Source organism: Lithobates pipiens, unplaced genomic scaffold (assembly GCF_037356315.1).
Source record: "Lithobates pipiens isolate NorthernLeopardFrog02 unplaced genomic scaffold, aLitPip1_a1.2 Scaffold_16, whole genome shotgun sequence".
NCBI classification, from domain to species: Eukaryota; Metazoa; Chordata; class Amphibia; order Anura; family Ranidae; genus Lithobates; species Lithobates pipiens.
In genome coordinates, this window is record NW_027507748.1 from 569,655,816 (window position 1) to 569,680,086 (window position 24,271).

Consider the following 24,271-nt stretch of genomic DNA (forward strand, 5'->3'; position numbering starts at 1 on the left):
AATTCTGGCAAAAAATATTGCTTTAGACGCGATTTTACTATAATCAGATTATTGGTACAGAGTTTTCGAGAGCCAATCACGACAGTTCATCCGATATTATTCGATCAGACAAGCATGAAAATTTTCCTTGTACGACACCAGATCGTACGATTTTAGTTTAACCAGTACAGTTGTCACCCGAAATTACATTACAAATACATTACAACACATGACATCACTTCCGATTTTTTATTTTTTTTTCTGTGGTATGAGAATTTTCGTGACTTTAGTAACTTATTCAATTTCTACTTGCGACTATTAAGTGGAAAAAGTCAATCTGTCTGATTTTCGGATCGTGTGTATGGGCGATGAAGCTTAAGTTGGAAGAGGACTGCTCCCAGCTGGCCAGCTCAGTAAGCCTTATGTCCTTGGCTTCCTAGCTTCTTCTGTAAGCTCATGATCCCTTCAGTAGCCATGAACTTATAACATAATTGTCCTCCAGACCATGCTAAATAAATGAATAGCTGTGATCAGTGTCTGACAAGCCATTATTCAAAGCTGTTTATTAACCCCCCTGGCGGTATTCCCGAGTCTGGCTCGGGGTGGAAGTTTTATACCAAAAGCGGTAACCCCGAGCCAGACTCGGGATCACATCGCTGAATGCAGGAGGAGGTTTACTTACCTTCTCCCTTGGATTCAGCGATGTCGCCCCCGCTGTACGAGCGGTCCGTCCTCCGCTCGATTCATCACGGAGCCGATCTCCGTTCCCTGCGAGTGATGCGAAAAAAAGTGAAACACACAGTATACATACAGTATAATGTAATCTTACAGATTACATTGCTTTATGTAATCATTTCACACCCCCTTTGTCCCTAGTGGTTTCTCCAGTGTCCTGCATGCAGTTTTATATTATAAAAACTGTTCTTTATGTTTGGAAACTGGAGATTGTCCATAGCAACCAAAACTGTCCCCTTACATCAAAAATGAGTTTAGACCAGCTAGCAAACAGCGATAATAAATTGGAATCACTCGCAGAATTGAGGGATAGCGATTTGTGGGGAGATCCGTCATCAAACCTAGAGGCGATTCAGTTCGCATTGTGCGCTATACAAGTATTTCATTCATTCATTCATTCATAGTTACATAGTTACATAGTTAGTCAGGTTGAAAAAAGACACAAGTCCATCCAGTTCAACCTTAAAAACAAATAAATAAAATAAAAAATAATCGTACAATCCAGATATTCAAGCATTCAAACACTGAAAAGTAATGACAGTGACAATTCTGCAACTGAGCAAATTTCTGTGTTTTTGATTTTGATTACATTATTGAATCATTTTTATTATTGTTATATTATTATTTGGTATAATTATTTATAGTCATTTATTATATTATAATTTATGATTTCATTTTTCAAACGTTGTCATACCTGGGATGTCTACTAGACTCTGGTTTGGACAGATTTAAGTGAGTTATTCCTAAGAATTACAGACCTACAATCTAAAACGCCAAATTTTCATGCAAAATAATGGTACCGCTTTCAGCACCTAAAATCTGAAATAATCATACCGCCAGGGAGGTTAAAAATATGACTCTGGGGTTGATTTACTAAAACTAGAGAGTGCAAAATCTGGTGCAGCTCTGCATGGTAGCCAATCCATTTATAACTTCAGCTTGTTCAATTAAGCTTTGTGTCCTCAGTTTCTTTATCTCAAAAGTAAAACATCTGGTTTGTTTTGACCTCCAATATGGAACCAAAACCCATTTTAACAGAGCTGTAAAAAAATGGAAAAAATAAATAAAAATAAAATGAGTGTATAAATAATAATAATAAAAACAGAAGTAAGGCCTCATTCACACGGAGCATATTCCTGCTCCTGGGAATCACAAATATTTTTCATACAGTCATGGTCATCAGTATATACAAACCAATGACAGGTGCTATAGCTTACGCATATAACCCCACATCCTAGATGCAAACTGTGCCACTCCTACATCCCTGATGACATGTAAGGCCCGAATGTGCAGTTTCATTTGTACAGCCCCAAGTCTGTCAGCCTGTGGTTATTTGGACAAGGTTACAGGCTGCAGCTGTACACAAACACCCATGACTCTTGCACTTTCTTGTCACTGTATGGCCCTTTGTTGCCAAGTGAATGAGTCCTTAAAACCCCACACACACACATATGTAACATACACATATGCACTATAAACATAGTGGGGATGCACACTATGGGGTTGATTTAATAAAACTGGAGAATGCAAAAATGATGCAGCTCTGCATCGAAACTAATCAGCTTCCATATTTTATTGCCAAAGCTTAATTGCACAAGCTGAAGTTAGAAGCTGATTGGCTACCATGCAGAGCTGCACCAGATTTTGCACTCTCCTGTTTTTAGTAAATGAACCTCAATGTGTGTGTTGGTGCAGTGTACCAACATACTAAGAGCCTAATTCACTTTAGTGGGCATGTATTACTGTGCACATAGCCCACGAGCGCTGGTGTGTGTTGTGCGCAAGTGCTGCAGAACATTGTTAAATTCTATTGACGTGTTTGATTTTATTTCTTTTTTGAAAATTATTTAAAAATACATTAAACTCTTAGTGCAGGAGCACATTGTAACGTGCTATATTGCAATATTATGTATGCCTGCCGCATTGTTTTGCAATGCACATCAATAGCGCCAACAGTTTACACAGCGCTTTACAATGTATAGGGGGGACAACACAATTACAGTACAGTTCAATACAAAAGGTACAGGAGGGCCCTGCTCGTAACATAAAGTGGTTCTAAAGCCTTATGGTTTTTTGCCCTTAATGCACCTCATGCATTAAATCGAAAAACCTTCTGTGCTGCAGCCCCCCCTCAGACCCCCCCCCCCTTTTTTTCTTTCTTTTTTTTTTACCATCCAATCCAGCAATGTGTATGAGAGCAGTGGCTCCATCTGCTGTCTCCCTCCTCATTGGGCAAACTAATAGCCAATGGCTCCCGCTGCTGTCAATCAAATGCTATGACGCAAGAGTGGAGGGCGAAGGCTTGGGAGCAAGCTTACACGAGTGTCCCCATGGAATGCCGCTTACCCGCTGAATAAGGATGGGCCTGGAGCACTGGCGAGGGACCCCCAGAAGAAGGGGATTGGGGCTGCTCTGTGCAAAACCATTGCACAGAGCAGGTAAGTATAACATGTTTGTTATTTAAAAAACAAAACAAGGCTTTAATGTCACGTAAGTTTATTTATGATTTCCCATGCCTTGACTTTTAACCATTTTGCAAAAAAAAGGCACACTTTAAAATGTACAACTATTTATTAACTCTATATGTTGTGTTTGTGAGCATTACTTTTAAAGAAAATGCTCAAAATTAGTAGCACCATATTTTTATTCTACTGCCCACGTGTTTTCAGAAAATGTATGGTTTAGGGAGTCTTTTACAAACTCTAAAAGCTGTGAGTGGAAAAAAAATAAAATTGTAAAAATGGTCTGCTTATCTGAGTTTAAAAGTGAAGAACCGCACCTGGTAGTGAAAGTGTTAAATGTGTTTGGGACCAATGTAGATCTATAATCGGGCAAAAAGCTTGAAAAAAATAGAGGCAGATTTGATGGACCACTTGGTCATTTTCTACCATTGATTTTGTATGTTTCTATGTTCTGAGTCTGTTTCAACTTCTCCAGTTTCCATTGTATGAACTGAATTGTGGTAAATGCTTTCATTTCTTTCTCTTTGGCAGAAAGGATGTGGTTACCATCTAGACCTGCTGATGGTGGGGCTGATGCTGGGAATCTGCTCTATCATGGGGCTGCCATGGTTTGTTGCTGCTACTGTGCTGTCTATCACCCATGTAAATAGTCTTAAACTGGAGTCAGAGTGTTCCGCTCCAGGAGAGCAGCCCAAGTTCCTTGGGATCAGGGAGCAGAGAGTGACGGGACTGATGATCTTTGTGCTTATGGGTTGCTCTGTCTTTATGACAGGAGTACTAAAGGTGAGAAACGTCATCTTCAAATCAGAATGATTGATCAAAAGTGTTAGAAGTTTACTGAACGAGATATGTTTTGGCTTCTTACTGCAATTGGCAGATGCTCATAAAAATGCAGGGTCTGATTTCCTTTTAGACCCCTATGTAAAAAACGTGTTTTGAGTGGAAGTCTGCTTTTTCAGTGGGCCCTTCCCCTTTGAATAAACACCATGCATGTAAAAAAAAAATAATCCTGCTGACTAGACCCCATGAAATGATGAGTATTTCAAATCCTGAGAAAAGTTGCTGCAGCACCATGCTGGAGCACCCTCTTATGCCGCGTACACACGATCGGAATTTCGGCCAGCAAAAGATTGAGAGCATATTCTCAATTTTTCGGTCGGAAAAAATTCCTTTCTGAAAATGCGTTCTTGTGTATGCAATTCCGATGCACAAAAACTCACGCATGCTTAGATTCAACTACAGGACAGAAGCTATTGAACTTCCTTTTTCTAGTCCCATCGTACATGTTGTACGTCACCGCGTTCTTGATGGTCGGAATTTGGTGTGACCATGTGTATGCAAGACAGCTTGAGCAAAATCCTGTCGGGAAAACCATCAGAGCTTTTTCCGACCAACATTTCGATCATGTGTACGTGGTAATAGTGACACTTGGAATACGCTACATACCCCAGAATGTCGGGAGGAGGGGGATTTTGCCCTCACCTAGGTGCCACAGTCAGAAGCTGGCCACAGGAAAGACGAGTCTAATTTTCTCTTGCCCACACTTTTTTTTTTTTCTTTGGCTTCTCAGGAGGAGGTGTCCTTAACCCCGTGGCACCCACTGTACATATATATGCGGCCTCACTGAAGTGGCTCTTCTATGTTGTGGCCGCATAAGTGTACATGTGTTTGTGCTGGGAGCGGGCTTCCATTAGAGATTGAGCTCTCACCAAGAGTCCTAGGTCTTGTACTAACGATTGGGAACCGGGAGGTCCAGTTCCCAGTCACCTGATAGTTGTGATTGGCTGTCACAGTGATCAGTGTGTTTTCTCCTCTTAAATGGGAAAAAAAAAATATATATATATATATATATATATATATATATATATATATATATATATATATATATATATATATATATATATATATATATATATATATATAATAATACATAACGAGGCTCGGTTCACACTGCCGTGACTTGGGATCCGGGCTGTGAGACCCCGAGTCGCATGACAAGTGAAATTTCATGTTAGTCAATGACAGCTGTCTTAATTAGCACTACTGAAGTTGCTTCTGACTTTAGAAAAGGTCCCTGCACTACTTCAAGGTGACTTCTGTCTGACTTGTGGCCATAGACTTTAATGGAAGTGGTCTCCAAATCAGATCCTCATCTATGTTGATGTGATTTGGATCTGACATTACAGGAAGACTACCCAGGCTTTCCTGAAAGTCAGAGTCTCTTCAATGTTGCTTCAAAGTCACATTAAGTAGTACTCAAATCGCCAGGAAGTCGGCTGGCAAAGTCGCACTGTAACATGGGTGTGCTCCAAAGTGATCACCTCTCCTAAGAACAGCTGTCTCCGCAATCAGGAAGGGTGCTGGATCTGTTTGCAATGCTGGATAGCTGCACTTGAAAAAAGTTCACCTTTATTAAAAAATTAATATCAAAGCATCACCAATATTTTACATATATGAAAATATTTGGCTTTTGATACACGGGTGATATAGAACTTTGTTTTCGCCCAGGTGCACTAGCTGGTTTATGCTTAGTTTTTTAATACATATGTTACGTTTATTTTTTCTTGTGTGTAATTTTTCTACTACATCGCACTTGTGGTCTCCTTTTTTCTTTCTTTTCACAATAGATATTTTTACCATTGCTATCACTTTATGTGGTATTTTTTCTGGGTGAAGGGAGGGGGGTTTTCTTTTCTTCTCCCCTCATCACCCAATGGTTAATTCCTGAACTTTAGGTGGCCACAGGTGCGTTTCTCATTGGGATCTAATGACACACACGATTTACTCATTTGTTTAATGATATGTTTAATTCTTTTGTTTGGTATATATATCTGTATGTATCTTTAGCATTCGTGCTATGATTAAGCACCATATCTAGTGTGAAACGCATCAGCAGCTGTGCAGTTAGTCTGTATTGCCCTGTGATGCTTTGATATTCATTTTGTAATAAAGGTGAACTCTTTTGGAATGCAGCTATCCAGGGTTCTATTTTTTCAAAGTCGCATCATTAGTCGCACGACTTTCAGGTCGTGGCAGTGTGAACTGAGCCTAAAAAAATAAATAAAAATTGGCTAGATCAGGGTTTGAGCTAGATCCATTTTTACCTTTTTGTTTTGGTGCAGTCAGTTAAGCTGTGTATATGTAAATAGAATTATGTGCGTCCAGGATCTGATTCGAAGATCTAAACCAGCTGAAACCCATTTTAAAGTGGAGGTTCACACAAAAATGGAACCTCTGCTTTTCGAAACCCTCAACCCCGCCCCACCATTTGGCACCTTTAAGGGGGGAGGGGGGTGCAGATACCTGTATAATGCAGGTATTTGCACCCACTGCCAGGCATAGACTCCCACGGGAGTCTACGCCTCTTCCCGTCCGCCCCGCTGTCTGCTGGGAAACACACGGGTCCCAGAGACAGCGGGGACCATCCAGATTAAGCAGCGTGACATGCTCAGTAGGGAACCGGGAAGTGAAGCCACAAGGCTTCAGTTCCTGATTCCCTTAGCGAAGATGGCGGCAGCAGCACCCGAGAGCCAAGTGACAGATCAGCTTTGGGTGCCGACATTGCGGGTGCCCTGAACAGGTGCGTGTCCATATTTTAAGTCAGTGGCTGCAGTATTTGTAGCTGCTGACCTTTAAACAAAAAAATGTTGGCGGACCTCTGCTTTAAAGAGGAGCTCCAGTCTCCTGTTAAATAATTTAAAAGTCAGTAGGTACAGCAACTGTAGCTGCTGACTTTTAGGCTGGGTTCACGCTATTGTGAATTGGATGTGGGTTTCCCCGAATCCAATTTGCATGTCAGGAGACTGTCCGGAGCGGCTCCAGAGCAAATTGCACAGGGGTCCCGTGCATCTTCTGGTCCATTTCCAGACAAAAATTCTGACTGAAATCGTACCACAGCCAGTAAACGGCGATGCACCGGACCCCTTCTGTGAGCCACTGCAGTGTGAAGCCAGCCTCAATAAACAGACACTCGCCAGTCCCACAATCCAGCGAAGGGGCTCACCTCAGCCGTTTTCACTTCCTGTTGTCTGTCCCCGACACCGGCATCTTAACTGGGCACCCGGCTGTGACAGCTTGTGGCTTCACAACCAGGTGGCCACTGTTCATGCAGAAGAATGTGCAGACCCTATTGCAGATTAATCCTTTTATTAAAAGCTAATAAAATCATTTAAAATTATTGCACTCACATGTGCACGATGTACTGTTTACAGGCACTTCAATGACACAACATGGAGCTCCAGCTATCCCAGTGTGATGACACTCCAAAGCAGGTGGATTGGTGGATGGACTCATCGGCATACACCAGTTCCCACTTTAGATTGTACAGCACTGGGGAGAAGATTAGAGCACAGCCCCTACTGTTTCCTAGCCGGAGGGGAAGATCCAATGGTCTGTGTGGTAGTCCTGAGAGCGGGTGTAGGCATGAGCGGCTGCAATGTCAAGCCATTGCCACTGATAAGCAGACTGGAGGCGACATTCACTAAGGGGAGGGGGAGTTCCAGCTATCAAGGAAGCTAGCTGACGTTTGAGGTTGCTATTGCATTATGTTTCGGGGGGGTGTCCCCGCTTTGTCAAGTCAATGGCCATTAACTTGACAAAAGAAGTACATGCAACTGAGAATACACATGTGAGTGCAATATTTTAAAATTATTTTACTCGTTTTTTAATAAAAGGATTAACCTGCACTAGGGTCTGTGCTTCCTTTTTCTTGTTGTTGCTCTTTTACAGTATTTCCTTTCCTATGAAACCTCTGAAATCTGCAGTATTCCTTAGCTGTGTTTTCCTTATGGTCTGAGGATATTTTATATAGACAATCCGGACTATATACAAGCCTTTGACAGATTTCCCAACCATTGCATCTACCTGGAGTTTGCATGTTCTCCCTGTGCCCTGTGGGTTTCTTCCAGGTACACTCCAAAGACATGCTGGTAGGTTAATTGGGGCCTTTCTAAACTGACCCTAGTATGTGTGAATGTGAGTTAGGTACCTTAGATTGTAACCTCTTTGAGGGCAAGGACTGATGTGAATGTATAATATATGTAAAGCGCTGCATAAATTGCCAGTGCTATATAAGTGCCTGTAATAATAAATGGTATGTTATTGTCTTACAGTTTATTCCAATGCCGGTATTGTATGGAGTGTTTCTCTATATGGGAGTGTCTTCACTGAGAGGAATTCAGGTAAGAACATCACTAATGACTATAACCAAATGTTTGGTTTTACTGCTTCTGAAGTTAAAGGGGTTGTAAACCCTCAAGGTTTTTCACCTTAATGCATTCTATGCATTAGTGCCGGTTCACACCAGCGCGCTCTGCAAGATCGCATGTGATTTGCACCGCACTGTCACAAGACCCTTTTATTTGGTCCGCACCAGAATCTGATCGCATGGGTGTTCACACCAATGCAATCTGATTCATGTCGGAACTGTCAGTTCGCAGTGCAATATGTGAGCTGAAATGGGGGTGTCATTAACAATGTATTGACACTCCTGGCAGTATGCATATGGCAGTGTGAACTGCTGTGGGTGTCGGGTGCGATGCGGGAACCCACAGTGGATTTGTGGAGTTCCTGCATCACACAAGTGTAAACCGAGGCTTAAGGTGAAAAACCTGTAGTGCAGCAGCCCCCCAGAGCCTCCCTTTTACTTACCTGAACACTATCTTTCCATTGAGAACTAGCCCAGCAGCTCCAGCCTCTGTCTGGGTTCCTCATTGGATAGATTGATAGCAGAAGCACCCATTGGCTCCTGCTGCTGTCAGTCAAATCAAGTGACATGGGAGCCAGGGGGTGGGGCCAAGTCCTGTGTCAATAGATGCAGCAGCAGGACTTGGGAGTGCACTTGCACTGGAGCCCCCTTGGAATGCAGGTCTCCGAGGGGGAACTCTATGTGGGCAGGAGCACCGCTGGGGGACCCCAGAAATCGAGGATTGGGGCCACTCTGTGCAAAACCCCTGTAAAGAGCAGGTAAGTATACCATGTTTGTTGTTTTAAAAAAAAAAACACAAACACAAAAACAAACCTTTACAGCCCCTTTAGAGCCCATTCACACAGGGGCAACACGACTTGTAGGCGACTTGATCAGGCTACTTGGACACGACTTGACAGCGGCGACTTGGGACGACTTCAAAACGACTTGTGATGACTTCAAGCGCGACTTGGGACGACTTACAAGTCGCCCCAGGCCAGGCGACTTTTGCCGCGGCCAAGCAGAGAATGAGCTCAAGGGGAAACTCCACGGCAAATTTCTGAAAAAAATTTGGCGTGGGTTCCCCCTCCGAGAGCATACCAGGCCCTTAGGTCTGGTATGGATTCCAAGGGGAACCCCCTACGCCGAAAAAACGGCGTGGGGGTCCCCCCCAGATCCACACCAGACCCTTATCCGAGCACGCTACCCGGCCGGCCAGGAAAGGGGGTGGGGACGAGCGGGCGGCCCCCCCCCCTCCTGAGCCGTACCAGGCCGCGTGCCCTCAACATGGGGGGGTGCCTTGGGGGAGGGGGGGCGTGCGGCCCCCCCACCCCAAAGCACCTTGTCCCCATGTTGATGAGGACAAGGGCCTCTTCCCGACAACCCTGGCCGTTGGTTGTCGGGGTCTGCGGGCGGGGGGCTTATCGGAATCCGGGAGCCCCCTTTAATAAGGGGGCCCCCGGATACCGGCCCCCCACCCTATGTGAATGAGTATGGGGTACAATGTACCCCTACCCATTCACCTGTGAAATAAAGTACAATAAAACACACAACACAGAGAAAAAGTATTTTATTGCACAGCCGGGGGTCTTCCGTCTTCGGGGGTCTTCTCGCCGGACTCCTCCGCTATGTGTGTGTAGCTCTTTTGCCAGCGGAGCAGTCCGGCTTTCTTCCTCCCCGCCGCCGGCCTCTTCTCCCGACTTCGGGGGTCTTGTCCCCCTCTTCGGTTCTTCTGCCGGGCCACCGCGCCTGGTCCGGTGGCCCGGTCTTCTGTCGCCGTCTTCCGTTCTTCTGTCGCCGCCTTCGGTTCTTCTGCCGGGCCACCGCGCCTTCTTATAGCTCTTTTACAGGCGGTGGCCCGGTCTTCCGTCGCCGCCGCCGCCGCCTTCCGTTCTTCTCCTTCTTCTTCTCCTGGAGATGTTGACTCGACGAGCTCTCCGGCCACAATGCCAGGGACGCGCTCCGCTGCCTCTTATATAGGGACAATGGGGCGGTGTCACATGGGTTGATGTCACATGGGTTGGTCACATGGGTTGATGTCACATGGTAAGGGGGCGGGGTCACCATGTGACATCAACCCATGTGACCAACCCATGTGACATCAACCCATGTGACACCGCCCCATTGTCCCTATATAAGAGGCAGCGGAGCGCGTCCCTGGCATTGTGGCCGGAGAGCTCGTCGAGTCAACATCTCCAGGAGAAGAAGAAGGAGAAGAACGGAAGGCGGCGGCGGCGGCGACGGAAGACCGGGCCACCGCCTGTAAAAGAGCTATAAGAAGGCGCGGTGGCCCGGCAGAAGAACCGAAGGCGGCGACAGAAGAACGGAAGACGGCGACAGAAGACCGGGCCACCGGACCAGGCGCGGTGGCCCGGCAGAAGAACCGAAGAGGGGGACAAGACCCCCGAAGTCGGGAGAAGAGGCCGGCGGCGGGGAGGAAGAAAGCCGGACTCCTCCGCTGGCAAAAGAGCTACACACACATAGCGGAGGAGTCCGGCGAGAAGACCCCCGAAGACGGAAGACCCCCGGCTGTGCAATAAAATACTTTTTCTCTGTGTTGTGTGTTTTATTGTACTTTATTTCACAGGTGAATGGGTAAGGGTACATTGTACCCCATACTCATTCACATAGGGTGGGGGGCCGGTATCCGGGGGCCCCCTTATTAAAGGGGGCTCCCGGATTCCGATAAGCCCCCCGCCCGCAGACCCCGACAACCAACGGCCAGGGTTGTCGGGAAGAGGCCCTTGTCCTCATCAACATGGGGACAAGGTGCTTTGGGGTGGGGGGGCCGCACGCCCCCCCTCCCCCAAGGCACCCCCCCATGTTGAGGGCACGCGGCCTGGTACGGCTCAGGAGGGGGGGGGCCGCCCGCTCGTCCCCACCCCCTTTCCTGGCCGGCCGGGTAGCGTGCTCGGATAAGGGTCTGGTGTGGATCTGGGGGGGACCCCCACGCCGTTTTTTCGGCGTAGGGGGTTCCCCTTGGAATCCATACCAGACCTAAGGGCCTGGTATGCTCTCGGAGGGGGAACCCACGCCAAATTTTTTTCAGAAATTTGCCGTGGAGTTCCCTCTTGAGAGCTGATAATTCTGTCAAAGTCGCCTCCGTATAGACGGAGATCCGACTTGGAGGCGACCTCCATTGAAATCAATGGGTACCGGTCGCCTACAAGTCGGATAGAAGTAGTACAGGAACCTTTTTTGAAGTCGGAGCGACTTCAGTAGCGTGCATTAACACGGCTCTCATTCACTTACATTGCTTTTTAAATGTTGTCCGACCTGAGGCGACCTGAGGCGACTAGGGGCGACCTGAAGTCGGATCAGGAGTTGCCCCTGTGTGAATGGGCTCTTAATGTCCATCTCCAGACAAATAGCTAAACACTGAGATAAACTGCATGTAATTCTGGTCATATATGTTCCAGATTTTTATTCAACCCTTTTTTCTGTCTCGTGGATCATACAGAGGTCCTGGTGACCACACAGAAAATGAAGGAAAGTCTTTCCAACATATACAGCAGTAAAAACTGAACAGCTGACATTTTAAATGCTGGGCTTTAAAACGAACGTTTACTTTTTGTATACATGTGCTTTATTTATAATGTTCATGACTAAATAAAATAGTACACATATTTCTTATGGATATTTAAAATTTACAGACAGGAGGTGAAGCCTAGGTTTCCTTTTACAATTTTGCAAATGTGATCCTAATCACACGATTGAACTAAGCCTGTTACTTACAATAGCTGAAGCTCAAGCTGCTAAATTATTATGAGAAGTGAGGCTTCCCTTTCTCTTCTCTCCTCCTTTTTCTTGCTGTGTAGGTCTCCATACTAAATTCCTAACAGCAAGAGACAACCTGAGAGCAAACAGCTACTGCTAAGCTCTCTCTGTTAAAAACACATGATGCTTTGTGGCATCAATGTCATGGATGTACCATCTATTAAATGTATGCTTTTAAAATAAAGAATTCATATAAACCATATATAAAACATACATTAAAAAAACATGTTAACCTAAAACATGAAGGTTTAATTTGTGCAACTTGAAAATATCAGCCAACCTTTTCGATTTTCTGTCCCTATAAATGTTGTGAGCACTAAGCTTCTGCCCCGTTTCTTATTGAATTACACCAACACGGCTTTATTTATTTCCTAGACATGTTTTACCTTAAAAAAAAAAAAAAAAAAAGCGGATTTAAAAGTATTATATTTCACTAAACAACATTTCCTCTCCATGCAATACACCTGACAACCTGAGATATAATCTGCCCGTGCCCCTACTTGTACTCCTCGATGTTACACAACCGCACAGGTTTTTTATAGAGCCGAATGGGGTATTTGCTTCACAGGAAAACAAAATTCTTGTTCTAATATGTGCGAGTATAACATGGTGACTGCAGTCAGAACTATTTTTAAAATCTTTGTCATGTTAGAGGCATACAGATTCCAGAAACTGTTTATAGTTTGTTGTTTTTTTAATTACACTGTGATTATGTTGTGTAGTCAGTTTGGATGCACATATTTTTATAAGAGTTCCTTATTAAATAGCAAATCTTCACTGTTTGAATTCAAATAGACTTTAAATGAAGAACATCTACAAATGTTTTATTGTGTCCAAGTAGTACCATGAACAGTGGCGGCTGGTGCTCAATTTTTGGAGGGGCGCAAACTAACTGAAAAATTCTGAAACAAAAGCATCAATTGCAGCCAACTGTGCCCAGCAAATGCAGCCTCTGTGCCCAGCAAATGCAGCCTCTGTGCCCCCCACCTCTCCCGCTGTCTGCCCAGCACTTACCCCATTGTGGTGGCAGGTCAGGCAGCAGGTGACAACAGCGAGCTGTGGGATGGGTAGCGCAGGTCAGGTGATGGCTCCTGTATCCTCCCTGCGTCTCTTCTTCCTGTTCTGCTAGGGGGCCAATGGGATCACCTCTGCCTTCAGCCAATCAGGTGACCGTTATTAGATATGCGCCTCCTGATTGGTGGAGAAGCCGTTCAGTGGTGGAAAAGCAAATATTCAGTTGCTTTGCTAACACACCTGGGTGGACTGTGAGTGTATTGCTCTGCACTCGCAGTTCACCTTTTTTGAAGCCTATTAGAGCCTATGGCTTTGATCATGTGCTTCAAATAAACACCCCTACCGCTGGAATTCAAGCGACTGGCATCTGAAAAGGGGCCGGATGCCTGAATCGGGAGTAGCTACAGTGGCCATGGATAGCTTCATGCCCTTAATGGGCACACAGCTACTGACCATGAAAGATATACCTCTTGTATGGATTTTAAAAAGCAGAGAACGTCGTAGTGTGTGAAGGTACCTACACTCCTTTTACCTACATTCTCATGGCTCTATATCTGCAGTGTGAGATCTAAGGCACTACGGCCTCTGATAGTAACAGGAGATTTCAAATAAGATTTGCTCACCGTTTTTCTTGATGGGAGCTCTGACGTGAGGAAGCCCAGCTTCTACCAACATTGCTGCCTCCCACCAAGAGACCATGCATTTTTCATTAATGAAGATCAGCCACAGGGATACCCCAGACAATACTGGTGACTTGTTCTTTGCACTTTGCCTGCCTTTTTTGGGCACAGCTTTCAGAGTTTTGTTCTTCTTTAACTCGCCTCATGGGGAAGGCATGTTCAGCTCTCTGTCTTTTTCAATACAATATTTTTCTCTGTTTTATCTGCTTCTGGGCCTGCAAGATTGACGGTCTGGGCTGCCATCAACACCAACCTGACACTCTTTGTATCTGTTGTGTTCGCATATCATTTCTGTGCTTGCATCAGCTACATACTGTATGTACAGAAGCATATAGGAGGCCCTAGTTCTGATTAGCAATACTAGTGTATCAGGCGTAGGAGGATGCCATGCCCATTATCACATTGAGATTTGAACGTGGGAAAACAGAATATAGGATGAATATAGGGAGAAGCTCAAACTTTGTCAAAAAACTAGGTGTGGCTACATTGTTTAAAGGGTGTAGTTAAACAAGTAAAATAAAAAGGAGACTAACGAATGCATACAGTAAAAACGATATTGAGAATACATAGGAAAATCTGGCATGCTGGTCGTGCCCCAGTTGATCGATGGATCAACTTTGGTATGCTCAGCCTGCCCATACATGGTTTGACTCTCACCCAGTCCCTGCTGAACTGCCTGATATTCTAACCATCTATGGCCAGCTTGAGTGATTAAGAACAGATGCTAGAATCCGTTTCAGCATGCAATAGAAGTGGTGCCATGTAGTGTCTATCCAGACATAATAACATAAAATGAGAACCAGCATACAAAACTACTGCCAGCATACAAAATTAGAGAAACCATACATACTGCATAGAACAGATAATGAAAATTGGGGTTCAATCATACATGCACAAATGTGCTCTTGTTTATGCTTCCGGAGCTGTGTGCAGCTGTGTACAGCAGCCAGCATTAGTCAATGGAGATGCAGTGGTTATATGGACTTACCTGCAATGCTGAGTTTGACAGCCATGTAGGGATGGTGAGCGGCCTGAATGCACACTGGCTGTGAGCTGCATATGTACAACTGTAGACTGCACATACATATCAGGACTGTCTTACAAAATATCAGTCACCTGGAAAATATACAGAAAATAGTCGGTCAGATGTCTGATGGATAAGAGGAATCCAGGTGGACATGTAGGGGTAAGAGGTGAGAAACTAGGTGACTCTGGATTTTAGGGTGAGCTAGCATTGCTGTATCACATGAAAAGTACACACTAGACTAGGTATACAAAAACCATGCTCTCTATATTCAGGTGAGGAAGATTTTTGCAGAAACCTCAAATAACTTCACAAAAACCTGGAATTCAGCACAGAATGCATAAACCTATTGTGATGCAATCAGTCATGATAATTAACCCAGTTTCTGACAGCCCCTTTTTAATACACTTTGTCCTACCAGGCTGCATGCCAGCATACATAAATTAATAGAGTGTACGGAATGCCAGTTGTCTAGAGGGGAAACTCTTTTTCCTCATTGGGAGAAGTGAAGATTGTGTCTCTTCTATCACTGGAAGATTGGCAGGCTATTATTCCCTTTGTGCTGGTAAATGCTCCCGGGGGCCAAAGTAATTGTTCTCTGCAAGTCTTCTGTGAAATACATTATATTCTACCTGTCTGTGACAGCTGCTGTGTACCTCCAGAGCTGCCAGGACAACCAGCAAAAAGGTGCTTGCTGACAATAAGCAGCTAATTGCTTTGGGATATACTGTGTGTGTGTGTGTGTGTATGTATGCATGTGTATATATATATATATATAATATAAATTCTCCCACACACACACATATATTAATATAATATTGTTATACAGTATTTATATAGCGCTGACAGTTTAAGCAGCGCTTTACTATATATATATATATATATATATATATATATATATATATATATATATATATATATATACACACACACACACACACACACACACACACACGGGAAAGAACAGGACTTTTATTTTCCCAGTTCTAAGATCTATTAGAAATGCATGGTTTCTCCCTAGACATACACAGAGAGTTCAAGATCCCTAGGGTTTTTTTTTTTTAATTGTTTGTTTTGGTATTTCTTTTTCTCTGTATTATACCTGTAAGTTAAAGGCATTTATAAGTTTGCATAAAGAAATTCACAAGTCACTAAAAGGTTCAAGCCTCTCATATTTTCCTGGCAGCAAATACAAATGGGTGCGAAGTGTTGTGTCTCCAGAGGAGGAAACCAAGCAAATTGAGGATTTTATTGCTCAGTGCATTTCAGCTTAAGCAAAAAAAAAGGATGTCTGACTTTAAATGCACGTAGGCACAACAATACAATACATTGTAAAGGTTCATTTATATAGTGCAGTTGCTGCACTATAGTTAAACAAATAAATAAATATCCTTCAAAATGCTCTAAATTACATTTTAACTATTACATGGGTTTTTAGCACTTTTCTTTTCATGGTTCAGAGGGGGGGATGTGCACTCGCTCATCCCCGCCCCCTTTCCTGACCTGCCGGGCTGCGTGCTCGGATAAGGGTCTGTAATGGATTTTGGGGGAACCCCACGCCGTTTTTTTGGGCATGGGTGTTACCCTTAAAATCCGAAGGGCCTGGTATGGTCTTGGAGGGAGAACCCCATTCCATTTTTATTTTATTTTTTTGTTTGGTGTGGAGTTCCCCTTCAAGATCCTCAGAGCACAAGTCGCATGCCAAAGTTGGATCAGTTAAGATGATATGTCTTTGATCCGACTTGAATGATATTCAATGGACTGAAGTAGGATCAAAATTGAACCAAAGTAGTGCAGGAACCTTTTTCAAAGTTGGACCGACTTGTGTCGGACCAGTTAAGATGGCTCTCGTAGGGAAACATTGATTTTCACACGTCATGAGCTCCCAATGTCGGAGCGTTTGTCGTACAAGGGTGAACCCGGCCTTAAACCTAGAAGCGGATTACTCTGCACAGCTGCATCAGATTCTGTGTGCACCAACTTTTGTAAATCATACCCTATAGTGTATGTAGTGTGAGAGGTAAAGAAAGGAAAAGAAGAGAATGCAAGGTTCAAAGGAGAAGGGTGGAAAGAGGTGAGGACAATTGGGTAGTAAAAAAGGGAATGGCCACCGCCATACATTACTCCAGTAGTTAAGCTTTAGGGAGAGAAGGAGTTGCTATTACTAACTACAGGGTCCATGCTTTAACCACTTAAGCCCCGGACCAATTGTCAGCCTAAGGACCAGAGGTCTTTTTACAATTTCGCACTGCACTGCTTTAACTGGTAATTGCGCGGTCATGCAATGTTGTACCCCAACGAAATTTACGTCCTTTTCTTCCCACAAATAGAGCTTTCTTTTGATGGTATTTGATTGCCTCTGTGATATTTATTTATTTTTTACGATATAAAAGAAAAAAGACTGAACATTTAAAAAAAAAAAGATATTTTCTACTTTTTGTTATAAGAAAAATCGATTGAACTAAATTTTAGTCATACATTTAGGCCAAAATGTATTCAGCCACATGTCTTTAGTAAAAAAAAAATGTCAATAAGCGTATATTTATTGGTTTGCGCAAAAGTTATAGCGTCTACAAACTAGAGTACATTTTCTGGAATTTACACAGCTTTTAATTTATGACTGCCTATCTCATTTCTTGAGGTGCTAAAATGGCAGGGCAGTACAAACCCCCCCAAATGACCCCATTTTGGAAAGTAGACACCCCAAGGAAATTGCTGAGGGGCATGCTGAGCCCATTGAATATTTTTTTTTTTTGTCCCAAGTGATTGAATGACGCACAAAAGAAAAGTTTACAAAAAGTTGTCACTAAATGATATATTGCTCACACATGCCATAGTTATATGTGGAATTGCACCCCAAAATATATTCTGCTACTTCAGAGTATGAGGATACCAATATGTGGGACTTTTTGGGAGTCTAGCTGCGTACGGCACCCTGAAAACCAAACACCGCCTTCAGGATTTCTAAGGGTGCAAATTTTTGATTTCACTCCTCACTACCTATCACAGTTTCGAAGGCCATAAAATGCCAAAATAACACAAAAACCCCCCAAATGACCCCATTTTGGAAAGTAGACACCCCAAGCTATTTACTGAGAGGCATGTTGAGTCCATGAAATATTTATATTTTGCCACAAGTTGCAGGAATATTCCAATTTTATTTATTTTTTCTTTGCACAAAGTTGTCACTAAATGATATATTGCTCACACATGCTATGGGCATAAGTGAAATTACACCCCAAAATAAATTCTGCTGCTTCTTCCGAGTACGGGGATACCACATGTGGGGGACTTTTTGGGAGCCTAGCCATGTACGGGACCCCGAAAACCAAGCATTGCCTTCAGGATTTAAATATAAAACGCTACCAAAAAAAACTGTTAGCGATCGCAGGGATCAGGCCTGACTCTGCAAACACTGCAGTTATGTGTTAAGTGTTTTGTAAGTGACAGTGATCGATCGATACTGCACTTGGGTGGGCTGGGCGGAGGGGCAAAACGCAGGTGCCAGCAGGTATCTGGGCTGATACTGCTAACAATGCATTTTTTTTGTAACCCTAAACTGCTGGGGACGCTAGTATAGATCTGATCAGATCAAATATTGATCTGTTCAGATTCTATACCACTACGGGAGGTTTATGCTTTGCGCGTGGGTGTTAGCGGTACTGGCACTAACCTAGCACTGCCTGGGGCGACGCAGACCCTGACCCTAAAACCTAATTGATATCACCCGCCAGGTGATCAGGGGGTTAAACCTTTATTGGGTAATAAATGGGGAGTGCCCTGATGCTATAAAAAGCAAACTAACTAACCAGAGTCACCCGTAACACTTATACGGTGATCACTGGTGAAAGGGTTAACTAGGGGCAATCGGGGGGTTAAAATCTTTATTAGGTAGTATATAGGGGTCCCTGACGCTATATAAAAACCTGACGGGGAACCTAAATAACTGGCTAACCAGCGTCTCCAGTGGCACTTATACGGTGATCGCTGGTGAAAGGGTTAACTAGGGGCAATCAGGGGGTTAAAACCATTATTGGGTAGTATATGGGGGTACCTAGCGCTATAAAAACCTGGCGGTGAACCTTAAAAAATAACTAGCAACCTAGCGGCACCAGTGACACTAATGCAGCGATCAGAAAAATGATCGCTTAATGACACTGGCAAAAGGGGGTGAAAGGGTTAACTAGGGGCAATCAGGGGGTTAAAACCATTATTGGGTAGTATATTGGGGTACCTAGCGCTATAAAAACCTGGCGGTGAACCTAAAAGAATAACTAGCTACCTAGCGGCACTAGTGACACTAATGCAGCGATCAGAAAAACAATCGCTTAGTGACACTGGCAAAAGGGGGTGAAAGGGTTAACTCTAGGGGCAATCAGGGGGTTAAACCTTTATTGGGGGGGTAGGGGGCTACCCTGGACCTAACACTAACTGCCCCGACAGTTTTTACTGTCACAACTGACACTAAATGCAGTGATCAGTAAATAAATGATCACTGCAATCAGTGACACTGTGACTGTGTGCCTATGTGTACCTACATGTCAGTGTAGTGTTTGGTGCACTTACTTTCTGTGTTCTCCTCGCAGTCCAGTCAAAAAAATGATCCCACATGTCATCGCAGTCCCCCCTCCCCCAAAATCTGTTACCAGTGCACTCCATGTATCCCTGCATTTGCTGCACATTTTTGGCCTTTCCACAAATAATTCCTTGTAAACTTCTGATAATGGTTTTTGTAAGACTTCATTACCCAGCATGAGCTTTAATGGGGAGCCAGCTCCAGCGTATCTGAGCTGAACTGAGTTAGGAACGTGTGTCTCAACTGAATATATTGGAAAAGAGATACCAGTTGGGAAGATTATATTTATCCTTAAGTTGGTCAAACGTAAGTCATTTTCTCCCCCCCACTATTTGTTTCAGTTGTGTAATGGCAACTCTGGCCCGTATTATTGGGCCAGGAATATGACCAAAGTGGGGTTATCTAGGGTTAAACCAGAGCGGGGTATCCTGTGATCAACCCCCATCCATAGATTTCATCACAGCTGTGCCCTGTCCCATGCACGTATAGTAACGTGCATCAAGCCAGTCAAAGACAGCAAGGCCTAGGGTACCCTATATACTAGATAAAACAGATTCTCATATGATCCCATTAGTGCTCCCTCTAACACCGTTGCTGAATCCCCATTGTCTCTTGTCAGCCAATGTCTAGCAGTCACCATTTGTCCCGCTATAAAGTATTTGAACAGGTCTGGTAATGCTAGTCCACCCTGACCCAAGGGTTCCTGCAAGGTACGGAGGCCAATCCTGGGGTGTGCAGTGGACCATAAGAAGGAACTAAATAAGCTGTTCACCCTTCTAAAATAAAAAAAAAGAGCAGGGGATCTAGATTTGGGTGTTCCATAGAAAATATTAGAAGACTGGCAGAATCTTCATTTTTTAACAGGTTAACCCTTCCAATCAGGGACAGTGGCAGATGTCTCCAAGCATCTAGCTGCAACTTAACCTTGGCAAGTATAGGGAGCAGATTGAGGGACATGAAATCGGCTACTCTGGGCAATATACGTATGCCCAGGTACTTGAACTCTGATACCCAGGAAATTAACTTTTAGTTGCCAGAGCCGGGGCGCCTGTGTCAATAGCCATCACATTCGATTTCTCCCAGTTCACTCTCAGTCCTGAAAAAGTGGCAAATTTATCTAATATCTCGAACACTGCCTCTAATGATGACCCCACGTCTTGCAAAAAGAGGAGCATATCGTCTGCATAGAGTGTAGTACATTCCCGAATACCCCCCACCTCTAGTGCCCTCACATCAGGTGACTTCCTCAAAGCTATAGCTAGGGGTTCTATCACTAGGGCAAATAAGGATGGCGAGAGCGGGCACCCCTGATGCCTCTACCCACTGCAAACTGGGGGGAAACTTGGTGCCCAACTTAATGGCCGCTTGGGGTTTGCTGTACAGTAGTTAAATCCAAGTCATAAAGACTTCCACAAACCCCATGTGGCACAGTACCGCTAACATAAGTCCAGTCCACGGAATCAGAAGCTTTGGCCATGTCAAGGGACACCATCACCCTAGTCCTGGGATTAGTATGGTCAATCTGCAAGTGAGAAAACAGTCTACAAAGGTTAGTGTCCGTAGACTTCTGGGGTATAAATCCCATCTGGTCTATGTCCACCAAGGTTGTAATATCTTGTGAAAGTCTTGTGGCTAGTATCTTTGTCAGAATTTTGAGGTCCTGATTTAAGAGTGCAATAGGTCTGTAAAAGAAATAAGCCAATGGATACTTGCCTGGTTTAGGCAAGAGAATCATCTGCACCTCTAACAGAGTCCGGAAGGCATTTATGCTTTAGACAGTAATGAAACAGAGCTTGCAGTCTGGGAACCAAGTCCTCCAGATGTAGCCTGTACCATTCTATAGAGAAGCCGTCTGGGCCGGTTGATTTGTGAGGGGGAAGAGCTCTGATAGCCGTTTCGATTTCTTTTTCCATTATCTCAGCCTCCAAAATATCCCTATCTTTTTCTGACAGAACCGGAATATTCAGAGGATAATAATGCTTCTAAGTTTTGATCATCCTCACTGGAATAGGAGCATACAATGTTTTGTAATACTTCACAAACACGTCCATAACATCAGTTGGGTTTGTGAGAATGTCCCCTGATTATTTTTAATACATGGTATATTAGTCTGTATTCTCTGGTATGCCTCTAGGATAGCTAGCAATTTCCCTTTTTTATCCCCCTGTTCAAAAAAGGACTCAAAAAAGGGCTCAAAAAAGGGCTCAGCCCTTTTTGCCCTAGATGTATGTGTTAATTCAATGAAGTATAATGCAGCATTCGACAAGCCTCTAATAATTCTGCATACCTAGCATCAGACTGATTGTTTGCATGAGCAAGTTCACAAGTCCTTTCTTCGTCTTCGTCTTCGTCTTCTTCTCCTTCCTTACTATTGTGAGCCCTGTGTGCCTGTTTAATTGCTGAGATATAGTGTCCTTGCATGCAGGGCCATCTTTAATTTTGATTGGGCCCTGGGCAAACATTTTCTTGGGCCCCCCCCCCCTCCATTCTGAGACATACAAAAAATAGCAGGTATACTCAAAATCAGTTTACTGCAGCAGATCACGCAGTGATTGCAATTGTTTGCCAGAGGTTACAGCCTATCCTTACTGCTCGCTGGTTGCTAGAGGTTACAACACATAATTTCTGCTTGCCGATTGGTTGCTAGAGGTTAATGCACATCATTACCACTTAGTGATTGGCTGCTAGAGATTAAAGCAGATCACTACTGTTCGCTGATTAGTTGCTACAGGTTAATGTACATCATTACCTCTCACTGAGCAGTGGAGCAATCCTAAATAATTTAGCAAGTAAAGGGGAACATTAATACACATAATACAGGAGAGTGTCAGAGAGTGCAGACATACTACAGGAGAGATCCAGAGACTGCAGACATACTGCAGGAGATTACCAAAGACAGGTGACATACTGCAGGAGACAATCGGAGACTGCGGACATACTGCAGGAGACAATCGGAGACTGCGGACATACTGCAGGAGACAATCGGAGACTGCGGACATACTGCAGGAGACAATCGGAGACTGCGGACATACTGCAGGAGACAATCGGAGACTGCGGACATACTGCAGGAGACAATCAGAGACTGCGGACATACTGCAAGAGACAATCAGAGACTGCGGACATACCGCAGGAGACAGAGACTACGGACATACTGCAGGAGACAGAGACTGCGGACATGCTACAGGTGATGGCCAGAGAACTTTTAGCAACGCACAGCTTGACAGTTGAATAACACAGCTCGGTGTTTAAGCACTCAGGCATCTTATGGGTGCAAGGACATACCTGGCCAGCCAAACTCACTACATACATTTAGAGGTATGTGGGCTGGGCTTCCATTCTCTGATCTCACTACAACAGCCGGGAGCTCCACTGATGCTTTGTAGGGGGGCCCGTTACCCGTGAATTGGGGCCCCGAGGAAGGTTTTGCAGCGGACACGGGAGGCTGTATTCCGGCGCTAGCCACCTGAGAGGGGGCGGGCCGGGAGGTCCACTGACGCTCTGACCCCGCCCCTGTGCAGCTGTGCTGTAGTGAGAGCCAGTGATCGGAGTGGGAGCGTCAGTGGAGCTCCCGGCCCCGCCCCCTCTCAGCTGGCTAGCACTGGAATACAGCCTCCCGTGTCCTCTGCACACTCTGCAAAACCTTAATTGGGGCCACAATTCACGGGTAGCAGTGCGGGCCCCCCTACAAACATTGGGCCCAGGGCAGGTGCCCCGTTTTGCCCTGCGCTAAAGACGGCCCTGCTTGCATGCCTGCTTTGAACGCATCCCATACAGTAGGAAAGTCAGCTGGTTTGCCAATTGTAACATCGGTGTATTGGCAAACGCCAAATCAATCCTCGAAGGAGACCTATGAGTTTTTGATAGGTGCAAGAAGCTCCTGGTGGTGGGGTATTTCCATCTCCACAATTCTGTCAAGGAGGCAGTAGCCACCCAGGCAGAAAGGTCAGCAGATGCCACCCTCCGCTTCAGTGAGTCTCCCTCTGAGTTTATCTAGGTCATGCCAAATCAGGGTGAACTCAGATGCTAGATTTTCCACCTTTACCATTAGCATTGATTTGATGCCCTCTATTGCTGCCAGGATGGGCTTTGTAATTGCCTCTGGGGTTGCCTCCACCAATGCAGAGGATAGGGGAGCCTCAGTCTCTGCTGCAGGAGACGCCATGGCCATAGGGCATCTCGTCTGGCTTTGTTCCTTCCCCCCCCTCCACACTGTGCTCCAGAAGCAGAGTCTAAGGCCGCGTACACACGAGAGGATTGTCCGTCCAACTTAGTCCGCTGAAACGTGTTTCAGCGGACAGTCCGCTCGTGTGTGGGCTTCAGCTGACTTTTTCCGCGGACAGTCTGGCGGACTAAGTCTTTCGGAATTTCCGTAATACAGTCCGTCCAACTTTGGTTTCAGCGGACAGTCCGCTCGGGAGTAGGCTAGTTGGACGGACTAAGTATGGCGCATGCTCAGAAAGGATTTACACGGCCGAAGGTTGCATTGCAGTGTATTGGACGTCGTATTTCTAGTCCCGTCGTACGTGCTGTACACGTCATCGCGCAAGCTTTCAGCGGACTGTCTGTTCATCGTGTGTGGTCAAGTCCGTTCATTTAAAAGTAGGACGGACTGTCTGTCGGATTGTCTGACGGACTTAGTTGGCCAGACAGTCCGCCCGTGTGTACGCGGCCTTAGATGGCGCCCGGAGAGCTTGCGGCCAGCCCCTTACACGGTCTCTGTGGCTTGGTGGTGTTTTGTGCTTTTCCACTGCCTCCATGCTAGGGTTGCCTCCATGCCTGCCCCGCATTTTAAAGCGATTTCCTGCATGGTCAGTTCGGTTGTTTTGATCACCCAGTGCT

General features: G+C 44.8%; 1 protein-coding gene across 2 annotated transcripts in view; it reads left to right on the top strand.

Moving 5' to 3' along the window:
- The window catches only part of SLC4A8 (solute carrier family 4 member 8), a 317,175-nt gene that overhangs the window by 261,580 nt on the left and 31,324 nt on the right, over positions 1-24,271 (top strand). For both annotated transcript variants that reach the window (XM_077483707.1, XM_077483708.1), the window contains exons 19-20: positions 3,708-3,959; positions 8,288-8,356. In XM_077483707.1, the coding sequence (XP_077339833.1) occupies positions 3,708-3,959; positions 8,288-8,356 (321 nt within the window). The remainder of the gene's footprint in view (positions 1-3,707; positions 3,960-8,287; positions 8,357-24,271) is intronic.